The sequence below is a fragment of the Stigmatopora argus genome, chromosome 4 (genome assembly GCF_051989625.1).
Source record: "Stigmatopora argus isolate UIUO_Sarg chromosome 4, RoL_Sarg_1.0, whole genome shotgun sequence".
Taxonomy (NCBI): domain Eukaryota; kingdom Metazoa; phylum Chordata; class Actinopteri; order Syngnathiformes; family Syngnathidae; genus Stigmatopora; species Stigmatopora argus.
The window spans coordinates 20,507,651-20,519,793 of record NC_135390.1 but is presented as its reverse complement, the minus strand read 5'-3'; the positions used below and the strand labels follow the sequence as shown (position 1 = coordinate 20,519,793).

The window sequence follows — 12,143 nt, the reverse complement described above, 5'->3', positions numbered from 1 at the left end:
CTTAATGTGACTGAAAGGGTGTCTGAATATGAGTGTGCTCCCCTACAACAAGGTTGGTTGGTTTAGTCCACTTTTGTAAACACCTCTTTACAGGGCGTTCAAGTCTTGTGGGAAATTACTTTTGAAAGAAGTTAATTGCATTTTAGGGAGGATCAATAACATAAGGATTCGCTGGACACCAATTTGCTAGTTATGACCAGTTATGAAAAGGCATGCATTTATCACCTTAGTTCATTCTGGCGAACGCGACCACGATTCTGCGTAAATTTATGTACCAACGATTTGCATTGAAACGTTCGGCGTGTGTGACGTCACTGCTATAGTTCAAGTGTTGCCTAAAAAAATATCTATCAGCATTGCATTAAGACATGTCAACGATTTTTCAAACTACTCAAGTCATATTTTTAAACATTATTTTTCACCAATCTGGTGTTTTACTCTGTAAATGTCACTCCTCGTGTAATTCATAATATATTTTATTTGCATTTCATGAAATTGCATCTGATACAATCCACGAACACAGATTCCAAAGATTTATTGTTCTTTATCAAAAACGTCAGCTGTGCAAGTGTGTTCATGGAGTATTACAATCTGAAATCATATAATCGCTCGACACACATTTATTCTCAAAATGAGCAGAAGGGCGGGATTATAACCCAAGAGCCTGCGTTTTGGGTGTACATTACATATACATACACACAATGTCAGATGGTTGTTTACAATGTATCTACATATAGATGACTAATCCTTTTTAATTTCCTGAAAAGGAAACAACTTCTATTTCCCTTTTAAGAAAATGTGCCACACAGTGAAAGGTAATAACACTGATGTAAAAAATAATAATACAAATACTCTCTGGAGCATAACATGGTTATGACCTGCACGCTGTATTTGTACGGAAGAGCAGAAGGTGATAAAATGACAATAATCTTGCTTTCTTTTTCCTCCATTTTAAAACCATCAGTGTGATGGACTGTAAATCATTACATTGCAGTCTTTCACACGCATTCCCTCTGTTAGGACACTTCCGAAAATTAAAAAAAAAAAACATTGTCCTGTTGACGCCCAAACAAAACATTTCCAGGCACAGTTCCAAAAGTTTTCATTTCCATTTTAGTATTGCCTTTATGTCCTCTTTTTTTTCCCCCCTTACGAGTTAAGGTGCTCCACTTGAACGCTGGAAGACGACACGGTTAAGCAAAGGTCCTTGTGGGAGGAAATGTCCGCCACGCTGACGGGTTTGTACTGGATGTCCCCGGTGGACACCGTCTTGTACTGGTGCATGTCGAAAGAACAGTGCATGGAGCCCGGTTGGTTGTAGCCGCTTTGGCCGTGTCCGGCCCGAGAGGCCCCGCCTTCCGAGCCCTCCGCCTGGCTCCGAGCCGCGGGCTGAGCGCGGGCCGACTGTCCGGCGTCCGACGCGTTCAACTGCTCTTGGCCGTGTTTCTCCATGTGTTTCACAAGATAGGTCTCCTGGGGTGAAGGTAGAGGGGAGACAGTGGACACATGACTATACGGCGTAAAGTGGCTGGTGGTGGGCGCGTGGCGGCGCCAGTGAGGCCACTGGGAATTCTTTTCACAATTGCATAGCGGTCTTACTGAGGTGTACGTGCGATTGCAGAGGCCGCACGAGTAGATTCGGGCGTGCCTGACCGTGTGTTTGGCCATGTGCACCTCCAAGCTTGCGGCGTCCACGTAGCCTTTGTTGCAGTTGGAGCACTTGTAAGGTTTGTCTTTGTTGTGCTGCCGGCGGTGCGACTTGATTGGGAGAGGTGGGAAGGGAGGGGGGAGAGGTTATAACAACATAGACAGACAGATTGGCAGACATTTTTTAAGTGACACAGAGGGAATAAGTTGGCTAAAAAAACGGTACACGCAAATTCCCTAAATACAAACTGCGAATGACTATTTTAGTCATACTTAATGCCCTTGTAATTATTAGGCTAAAGAAAAGCTCCCTAAGGGGACAACTCATGTACATACAAACTCTTTTCCACTCACACGTCGGCTCAGTGAAACTGCTCATGGCCATTGTTGGCTTTTATTGATCCGTAGACCGTGTTGTTTTATCGCCGGTCTTTTGGTCGCCGGTCTTTTGGTCGCCGGTCTTTTGGTCGCCGGTCTTTTGGTCGCCCGTTGTCACGGTCCGGGCGACCAAAAGACCGGCAACCAAAATACCGGCGACCAAAATACCGGCGACCAAAATACCGGCGACCAAAATACCGGCGACCAAAATACCGGCGACTAAACTACTGGCGACCAAAATACCGGCGACCAATCGACCGCACACGAAAAAACTGGCGGCACTAGCGAAAGCCGCTAGTGACTGACTCTCCACTTAGTCTCCCACCCTTTTGGTTACAGTTGTTAGCATTGACGGGCAAAATCTGCTGGATCCATAGTTGTACAAGTATAAGAAGCTGTGACCGCATTACGTTTTTTTTATTATTTTTTTTACAGAATTAAAGTGGTGCTTTGAGAAAATTTCTAACTTAAGGGTGTTTTCACTGGTCTGTTTCTCCGAACTTTCATTACTGTATTTTTTCCCATATACGCCATATTTGTCGCTCGAAAAAATGATGACTGAATTAAATGTACGGCTTATATGCGCACAAATTAGACTTGACAGACGAAACGCCATAAAGCAAGACAATGCGACCAATACGGTCATTTATTTCGAAATATAGAAAGGATAAACATATAAAACGCTAAACAAAATGTATTTTGACGTCTATGAATAAAATTCAAGGAAAAAAAAACGTATCTTGCATAAAACGTGAAAAAATACTCACTCAGGGCGCCACCATCTTACCTAGGGATGACAAACTAGACCGCTATGGAAACACTTCCTGGGTGTACTGCTCACATGACTTCCTTTTTTAATTTGTCTATGTGCAAGCAACACCCTTTCGGAATGTGCAATCCAGAAGACGATCCTTTCGATTCATACAGAATCTCAAAATTACCACATGCGATATTTTTTCTTAAGATTTTCCCTTCAAAGTAACATTTGTACTCCCTATCAAAACCATGAATATGGAGAAAATTGTGAATCGGGGGGCGTCTTATACCAGGTAAATTGTAAAATTCAACGATTTTAAGGGAATTTTAAGGGTACGGCTTATACGCGAGAAAATACGGTACATTTTTCCCCATATCTGACCTTTCTCCAACCTGACATTTTACACCACATACAAACATATGTATATGTATAGAAAATAATATTCCATGCGACTTGGTGTGTCGTAAAAGAATCCCACTCAGTTTGGGTCACGTTCAAAAAATAATCTTAGTGAAGAATCAATTTTTTTTAAAAAGTTTCACCAAAAATTGCCTGTAGATTAAAATAAACAAAACACCTCCCTTCACTTCTTTGGCTTCAATGCAATACACTTTCTTAACCAGTAGTAGTGGTCTACCTTAGAGAAGATTGCCCCCACCTGTAAATTGGAGAGCTGCGTGAAGGACTTCTCGCATCCAGGATGCGAACACTTGTACGGCCGATCTCCCGTGTGAATCCTGATTAGACACAACACGGTGAGGGTTAGCCCCCGAAAAAGTGAGAGCCACAAACTTCTCACGTTTTTACCTGTTGTGCTGCTGAAGGTGACTGAGCTGCCTGAATGATTTCTGGCAAAAAGAGCAGGTGTAAGGTTTCACTCCCGTGTGGATTCGCAGATGCTGGGCCAGGTAACTGGAGTTGGCGAACGACTTGGTGCAATGTGGACACTTGTGAGGCTTTGATTCCGTGTGGTTGCTGATGGGATGACAAGGTGAACGCGAAAGTTAAGTTTTAGAGACCAGAGTAATGCAATGTACTTTGGAAATGTCAGATATGATCAACAATTGGCAGCAAATGTCTTATAATGAAGCAGGAAAGGCGTAAAGTTGAAATACATTGGAGAATGTATCAACTCGGTCACTGCCATGGACGGTGGTAGACGTCCAATCCATTTAAACTGAGAGGTTAGCAGCCAATTTTCAGGAGAAATAAATTTGGCATACATGCACATTTTAGATATATCAAAAACATGAAATATTTTTAAAACTACACTATTCAGTTATTGAACTTATGCAACATTTACAAAATAATGTGTATACGTTTTTCTACCCGAAAATATTTTTTTTCCCAAAAATTAAGGGCCTTTTTTAACAATTAAAATGTTACCAAACCTTACAATTTAATTTTTGTAAATATGTAAATATTTCTTTTAAATTTGAAATCTTTTTAAAACTACACAATTCAGTTATTGAACTTATGCAACATTTACAAAATAATGTGTATATGTTTTTCTACCCGAAAATATTTTTTCCCAAAAATTAAGGGCCTTTTTTTAACAATTAAAATGTTACCGTTCATCTAGAAAAAAAAACCTTTTCAAACCTTACAATTTCATTTTTGTAAATATGTAAATATTTCTTTTAAATCATGCAAATTTCTCCTAAAATCTGCACATATTTTTTTCTAACAGAAAAATATTTCCCCAAAACCTTTGTATTCTGAAAACCACATTTTTATATTCTATTTCTGATTCAAACAATTTTACTCTGCAAATACCCTATAATTACTTTCTCCTAAAATATCCAACCATTTTTTCAAAAACTGCCAACCCTCCCAGTCAAAACAAATTGGGTGTCTATCGCCATCTATAACAAAGACTTAACCAACAATACATTTACCGTATTTTCACGACTATAAGGCGCACTTCAGTCTTGAATTTTCTCCAAATTTTTTAGTTCAAAAATCATTTTGTAAAATCTAAAAATATAAAAAAAAGCTAAAATAAACATTGTTTTAGATCTATAAAAAACGGAATATTGAGGGCTTTTAATCCAGTGTGCTTTATATATGGAAAAAAAAGTGTCATTCATTGAGGGTGCGCCTTATAATGCAGTGCGCCTTATAGTCGTGAAAATATGGTAAACACAACACATTTTAGTTAACCGTATCATGGCAGCAAACTAATTTCAAGATGCAAATAACAATTGAGGGTCATGTCCAGAAAAGCTGCTTCATCATTTTCACACAATAATCATTTTAATAGGTTTCCAATTCCAATGCAAACATACACACACAAAAGCAGCAACGTTCTAAAACCAACTTTTGGGAGTCACTGCCAAAAATTCTTGCCCATGACTGTTGTCCCCCATCAGGGTGGGCTTCACATGATGTGTTTGTGTACACAGCTTCACAAAGCACATGTAAAGAATGTGCATGCATGATTAGGTTTGCGCAAACACAGGTTGAATCCGAATGCATTCTGGCGCCGGAGAGATAGAGAATGAGCAGCACAAAAGCCGAGCAGGCCGGCGAATGGTTAGTCCACAAAGGGGAGCGTTCACGATGAAAAAAATTGTTAAACAAAAGAATAATGGGCTAAAAGGTAAAAACTATGTGTGAGAGAAGACACATGCGGGAAGAAATGGCGTCCATTCAGGCAGAGATAGAGAAATGAGCAAAGAGATGAAAATGAAAGAGAAGACAAAAGTGTTGACATTGACATCCAATTTAAAAGATTATTTAATGCAAGGGTGTCAGACTCGGGTTGGTTCGCGGGCCGCTTCAACGTCAACTTGATTTCACGTGGGCCGGACCATTTTAGATATAATATTTAGATTTTTTTTCTATAAATGGATTAAAAGAACTGGATTAAAAGCCCTGAATATTCAGTTTTTTATAGATCTAAAACAATGTTTATTTTAGCTTTTTTTATATATTTTTAAATTTTACAAAATGATTTTTGAACTAAAAACACAGAAAAATGGATTAAAAAATGACAATTATTGATTTAAAAGGAGGAAAATCAGGAAATGTAATATACATCTATACTCTTCATTTTAATTTGATACTAAAACAGAAAGTCAGCACTCATAATTTACTTTCCCGGGCCACACAAAATGATCGGGCGGGTCAGATTTGGCCCCTGGGCCGCCACTTTGACAGGTGATTTAATGGAAAATGACATGGGTGTGACAAATTTGCAATTTAGAAAAAGAAGGGCCATTTGAATAGATTTTTTAAAATGGAATTAATCAGGGAAAATGAATTATTTGGTAGCTTTTCAAATATTTTTCTATTCTATTTTCTATACCATTTATTCCTCTTAACTAGGTCAGCTTTCTAACATCAAACTGTTGGCCTTTAAACTCAGGGTGTTACGATACATCAATCTTTATCAGGGGCGATCCAATAAATAGAAAGGCAAAAAAATATCAATTTGTCTCCATTTAAATATGCTATTTTATTTAAGAGTATCATCTTTTCCGCACTATAAGGAGCCAATAACATTCAATTTTTCTTAAAAGCTGGGGCAGTGCCTTATAATCCGATACACCTCACATATAGATCAATATTGGTTAATCATTGTATGAAATTCCTTTTAGCACAGCTCCATCTAGTTGATGTAAAACACATCTGCTAACAACTACTATTTTTATTACTACAGTGGCGCACTCGTGCACACAACACCGATAGCCAAAGGCACCCTTTCTCAGAATAAAACTTCATTACCCACAATCAATACGTGGGTAGGCTGAGCTGTTGCATTTTTTCCTTCCTTAGCCTGTTAGCGCCCGCGATCGCTCATTCAAGACTACTACTCGTTGGAAAGTGGTCGTGCGTTTTCCTATTGTGAGGACATTTGTGTGCATCATTTTGGGAATATTTTGAAGGGAATACAACAGCAAACAGCCCATCGATATCGAACGTGAGGGTGGAGGCGTGGCAAACAGCTAACCCGCAGAACGAAGGTAAAAAAAAAAAAATCAAAACAAAATTAGAATTAAGTTTTGTGTAAAGTTACATTAAACGTATGTTTGAGTGTGTCTGTACATATTAATCCAATTTGATTTAAATGTGTTTGTTCGGTTACGAGTGCGTTGCCGTGGATAACGTCACCCCGAAATCCCCCCCCCCCCGCCTGCTTCTATGTCCGCCTGTGTATCCTCCGCGAAATGCGTCTAATTTTAGTTCTATTAAACACATTTTATTACTATTAAACCACTAGTTGTGTTACTTTGTTAATAGATGGCAAATTAGAAGAAATAAATAAAAAATTCCAATCCAATATCCTGTTTTTGGTGTTTTTTCAGAGGGTTGGAATGAATTAATTTGTTTTTACTTCATTTCAATGGGAAACGTTCGCTCTAGTTACGAAAAGCTCGACATACAAGCTCAGTCCCGGAATGAATATCGTATCTCGAGGTACCACTGTAAAGCCCATTTTGCTGTTATGTGAACCAGAAGTTAGAAGCAACTTTGCCTGAACACAAAACAACATTTGTCGAGGGGCGGAACGCTAGTGACGCATTTTTACCCCCCCGAAAATAAAAACAAAAATGAGTCCGGTCTGACCCCAGCTCAAAAGGTGACAATGTTATGCGTTTTGTTTGATTTGACGACATCGTTTCCAAACCAATCAATGTTATTTATCCAGTGAGATACATGTTTTTTTTGCTGAAAAGTAGGATCTTACTGAGGGAATGCCATGCAAAGGCTACATTAGAAAAGCCACCGTCTAGTTTACTTTACTACGAGGGCCTTATAAGTGGGAAGGGGATGGACAGGGTTGCACGGACGGGGTGCATGAGAGGGTTGTCTGCAGTACCGTGTGTGCTGCTGTAAGTGACTGAGCTGCCTGAATGATTTCTGGCAGTAGGAGCAGGTGTAAGGCTTGGCCCCGCTGTGGATGCGGATGTGCTGCGCCAGGTAGCTGGAGTTGGCGAATGACTTGGCGCAGTGCGGACACTTGTGAGGTTTATCCTCTGTGTGCGACTTGGAGTGGATCTGCATGTCAGACTTACTGAAGAAGGTCGCCGGGCACATCCGGCACCTACAGACGGGAGACACACAGAATTGGGGGATAGGACAAGGAGGAGGTGGACGTACGTAGGGGGGCGGGGGGATGCCGCACAACCAAGCCAAAAAAAAAGGCAGGAAGGAAGGAATGATAAAAAGAGATAAGATGTGAACGCAGAAGAGGGGAAAGGTACGTAAGACTCAAAAAGAGCATGCCGTGGAGCAGAGGGCGGGTTTTTTTGTCGGCACCCATCGCAGACTTGTCAATGTATTTGGGAGACCAGGACAAGTCGAGCGAGCGTCTTGGTGGTCCTCCCTCATGCAGCAAAGGGGCGCCTACTGTGCGGGGCTACGAAAGCAGCTAATGGAGGTGCGCTAGCATTCCACAGCTCAAGCAAGAAGGATGTCCGTTTCTACAAATTTACCTGTAGGTTTTAGTGCTGTCCTTCAGCCCGGGCTCGTCGTCCTCGTTGGATAGGTCGTACGGATCTCTGGGGTGATGATGCAAAGACGTCACCTGATTTAAAAAAAAAAAAAAGGTTCTCACGTAAGGAAAAAAGCGAACTCTGGGTGCCGTTTTTAACTGGGAGTGTGATTCCATCTTTTATGTAAGCCATTTTCTGCCATATTTTTCTTCCCCAAACATATTTGCTTCCATTGATGAGGATATATGCCAAATTTATATTTTATCTGGGAGAAGTAGAAGGGAATATAGAGAGCTGTATTATTGCCCCCACCTGAATTTGTCAAAAATTAGGAATTCATTTAGATTTCTGTTTATGTATACGTCATTTTTTTATTTTTTATATTTGGACTTACTATTAAACTCATTTCATAAAAGAGTAGAGTAGTTACTGCAATTAATAATTTATGTAACACCATATCTACACATTAATAGACACTATTCTAGTAGAATTTTTTTGTCTAATTCAAGGGTGTCTGGTTATTAACGTCAACTCGATTTCATGTGGGCCGGACCATTTTAGATATAATATTTAATTTTTTTTATATAAATGGATTAAAATCCCTGAATATTCAGTTTTTTTTATAGATCTAAAGCAATGTTTATTTCAGCTTTTTATAATATATTTTTAGATTTTACAAAATGATTTTTGAACTAAAAACACAGAAAAATTGATTAAAAAATTACAATTATTAATTTAAAAGGGGAAAAAAATCAGGAAATTTAATATACATCTATACTCTTGATTTTAATTTGATTAAAACAGAAAGTCGGCACTCATGATTTACTTTCCCGGGCCACACAAAATGATGCGGCGGGCTAGTGAGTTTGATTTTTATAGATACAAAAACTGTCAATAACCTAAACTAGAAGGAACTGCTGAACATGTTTGTAACCGTGACAGGGCAATTGGTTATTTTTAATCATTCATCCACTTAAAACGATCCCTTTCTTGCACTTCCTATTTTTAAATAATAAGGGCACCACTTTATTGACCATTATCCAAGAAAATGTTAATATTGTTATATTTCATTATGGTTTTAAATTATGAATACAATGAAACACAAATATAAATAAAGTGAATATGAACATACATAACTCTAGTTATGGCAAGAGCAATAAACCTTCTTTTGCCCTATAAAAAGGGATAATATAAATTTCTGAATTGGGGAAAAAAAAAGATCATATAAGAACAGAAAATTCCTTTTTTTCTTATAAAACTACAACTTTGCATGTACTTTTTTTTAAAAATGTTGCCTTTTTAAACGATTGTAAGCAACTAGAACCTAATAAAAAAATGTCACCTTAAACAATCATTAACAAGCTATTGTTTCTATTCTACTTGAATTGATCCTACCTGTCCGGCAGAACTGAGCTGAGCCAGTATGACCGTTTCATTGCCCTCGCCGATCATGCTTTTCTTCTTGCGGCCTCGCTTGGACGGCGCCGGCATCACCACCACGTGTGACGTCCCGTCATCTTTTTTGTCTATGGAAGAATGGATCAACATAAAAAGGTTGACACCAAAGAATTAACCCATTTTCTTTCTTATTGACATACAAATTTCAACCTAACATTGTACATGTTTCCCCATTTTCCCAACCTAGTTGACCTCAATCCTGGTAGGGGATGAAAGATCACGGACTTGGAAGAAGCGTGTCACCGTCCTGTCCTTTCAAAGACATTTTATTGTTTGTGTAATAGGCACAAAGCTTTGTCTAAGATCAAAGTGTTGCTTTGGTGCCATGTGAGCAGGGCGGAGATAGTCACGATTGTTTTTGACTTGACCTTGGAAACAAGGTTAATTAATACATGAGATTCTTTGTTCACAAAATATGTTAAGATAATCTTAAAGATAGCTTTAAAACACTGAAGAAAGCGAGGCTTCTCCCAAAAATTAGCGATCGGACAGAATATTTAAACGGATGTGCCCCTAGTAAATATCACATTTTTAAAATGCCGCTGAAATGGAATATTAAGACTTGTAATAACCTGTTTACATGCATTAGAAGTCTTCAGACTTTTGTCAGGAAGGATGCAGCAACAATAAGATTCTAAAATAGGCCGTAGAAATGTGCTATCCAAGTATTTCACGGTACACGGTCGATTGGTCGCCGGTCTTTTGGTCGCCTGTCTTTTGGTCGCTGGTCTTTTGGTCGCCCGGAAGGTTATTGATAATTACCATTTAAATCGTTGCTCAAATTCCCCAAATACAAACTGTGAAATACTATTTAGTCATACTTAATGCCCTAGTAATTATTAGGCTAAAGAAAAGCTCAAAATTTCCCGGACTTTTATTGTTTTTTGTTGAACTTCTTAAGACCCTGACTGACGTCGCTTCTTAAAGGGACAACGCATGTACATACAAACTCTTCTACACTCACACGTGGGCTCAGTGAAACTGCTCATGGCCATTGTTGGCTTTTATTCATGCGTAGACCGTGTTGTTTTACCTTGTTTTGTTGCCGGTCGCCGGTCTTTTGTTAGCCGGTCTTTTGGCCGCCCGTTGTTGCGGTCCGGGCGACCAAAAGACCGGCGACCAAAAGACCGGCAACCAAAAGACCGGCGACCAATCGACCGCACACGGTATTTCACCTGGCGAATGAAGGGCAGAGACAATCATGGTGGTTGCTGGATGTGCAGACATGAAGGATTGCGAGGATGTGGGAGACACTAACGTTCCTTGGGGAGTCGTGATGACCAGTCCCGCTGCATGGGCAAACAAACAGAAAACAAAAGGAAATCTATTAAGTAGGGGGAAAATTATTTGTATTCTGTCCACCCAATCGGAATAGAGCTGCCGCAAAAATATAATCACATGAAAGGGTAATATTAACGAAGCAGAAAAACAATGCATTTTCATTTGGGCACCACTGAAATAAGGTTGCAAGCAAATTGTTTAAATCACATGTGTCAAAGTGGCGGCCCGGGGGCCAAATCTGGCCTGCCGCATCATTTTGTGTGGCCCGGGAAAGTCAATCATGAGTGCTGACTTTCTGTTTTAGGAACAAATTAAAATGAAGAGTATAGATGTATATTACATTTCCTGATTTCCCCCCTTTTAAATCAATAATTGTATTTTTTAATCCATTTTTTCTGTGTTTTTAGTTCAAAAATCATTTTGTAAAATCTAAAAATATATTAAAAAAGCTAAAATAAATCCCGATCGTCTTTCTGATCGGAGACGTCCCTATTTTTAATTATTTTGCTAGTTCACATTGTAAGCATTCCCCATTGTTTGGGGTGTTCCTCATTAAACTTACAGGAAAAAATGAAAACATATCAAGGTCGGCAGAGGAGATACCCACCTGCCGTCATGATGCCCGTAGAAGGCACGGGCAGCACCGTAATGTTCTGGCTGCTGTGCGGTGGGTGCAAGTGGGACGCGCCGACAACCTGCCCACCAATGTCTGTCTTGCCCGTCGGCGTGGGGATGGTGAGTAGCGCAGTTTGATAGTGTGACGCTGAGGACGGAGCGAAGGATGCGTTCTTTTCTTGTTGCTCTTTCACTTTGTTCAGGAACACAGCATTCTCCAGCTGGAATCCAAAAATGGAGGTATTATAATAATCGGAAGAAGTTGTTCGTAGTCAAACGAATGTGTCCCACCTGTCCTGGTGGGATGGGCGACCAGAAATAGGATGAGTTAAAATTATCTTCCATGATTCCTGGAAGAGAGACGACAACATTGAAATAAATATGAACACTTAATGGTTAAGAGCAGGGGTGTCAGACTCGGGTTGGTTTGCGGGCCGCATTAACGTCAACTCGATTTCGCGTGGGCCGGACGGACCATTTTAGATATAATATTTAGATTTTTTTCTATAAATGGATTAAAAGAACTGGATTAAAAGCCCTGAATATTCAGTTTTTTATAGATCTAA

General features: G+C 39.5%; 1 protein-coding gene across 6 annotated transcripts in view; it reads right to left on the bottom strand.

Annotated features, from left to right (window-relative positions):
* Positions 1-460: 460 nt before the first annotated feature.
* znf384b (zinc finger protein 384 b) overlaps positions 461-12,143 on the bottom strand; it is a 20,697-nt gene continuing 9,014 nt past the window's right edge. For 4 of the 6 annotated variants that reach the window (XM_077597961.1, XM_077597962.1, XM_077597963.1 and 1 more), the window contains 9 exons: positions 11,869-11,927; positions 11,570-11,798; positions 10,857-10,970; positions 9,619-9,749; positions 8,224-8,315; positions 7,608-7,832; positions 3,590-3,757; positions 3,441-3,519; positions 461-1,758 (listed from right to left, as the gene is read on the bottom strand). In XM_077597961.1, coding sequence (XP_077454087.1) covers positions 1,150-1,758; positions 3,441-3,519; positions 3,590-3,757; positions 7,608-7,832; positions 8,224-8,315; positions 9,619-9,749; positions 10,857-10,970; positions 11,570-11,798; positions 11,869-11,922 — 1,701 coding nt within the window. In that variant the 5' untranslated portion in view covers positions 11,923-11,927 and the 3' untranslated portion in view covers positions 461-1,149. The remainder of the gene's footprint in view (positions 1,759-3,440; positions 3,520-3,589; positions 3,758-7,607; positions 7,833-8,223; positions 8,316-9,618; positions 9,750-10,856; positions 10,971-11,569; positions 11,799-11,868; positions 11,928-12,143) is intronic. The other 2 variants (XM_077597965.1, XM_077597966.1) reach the window with 2 other exon arrangements.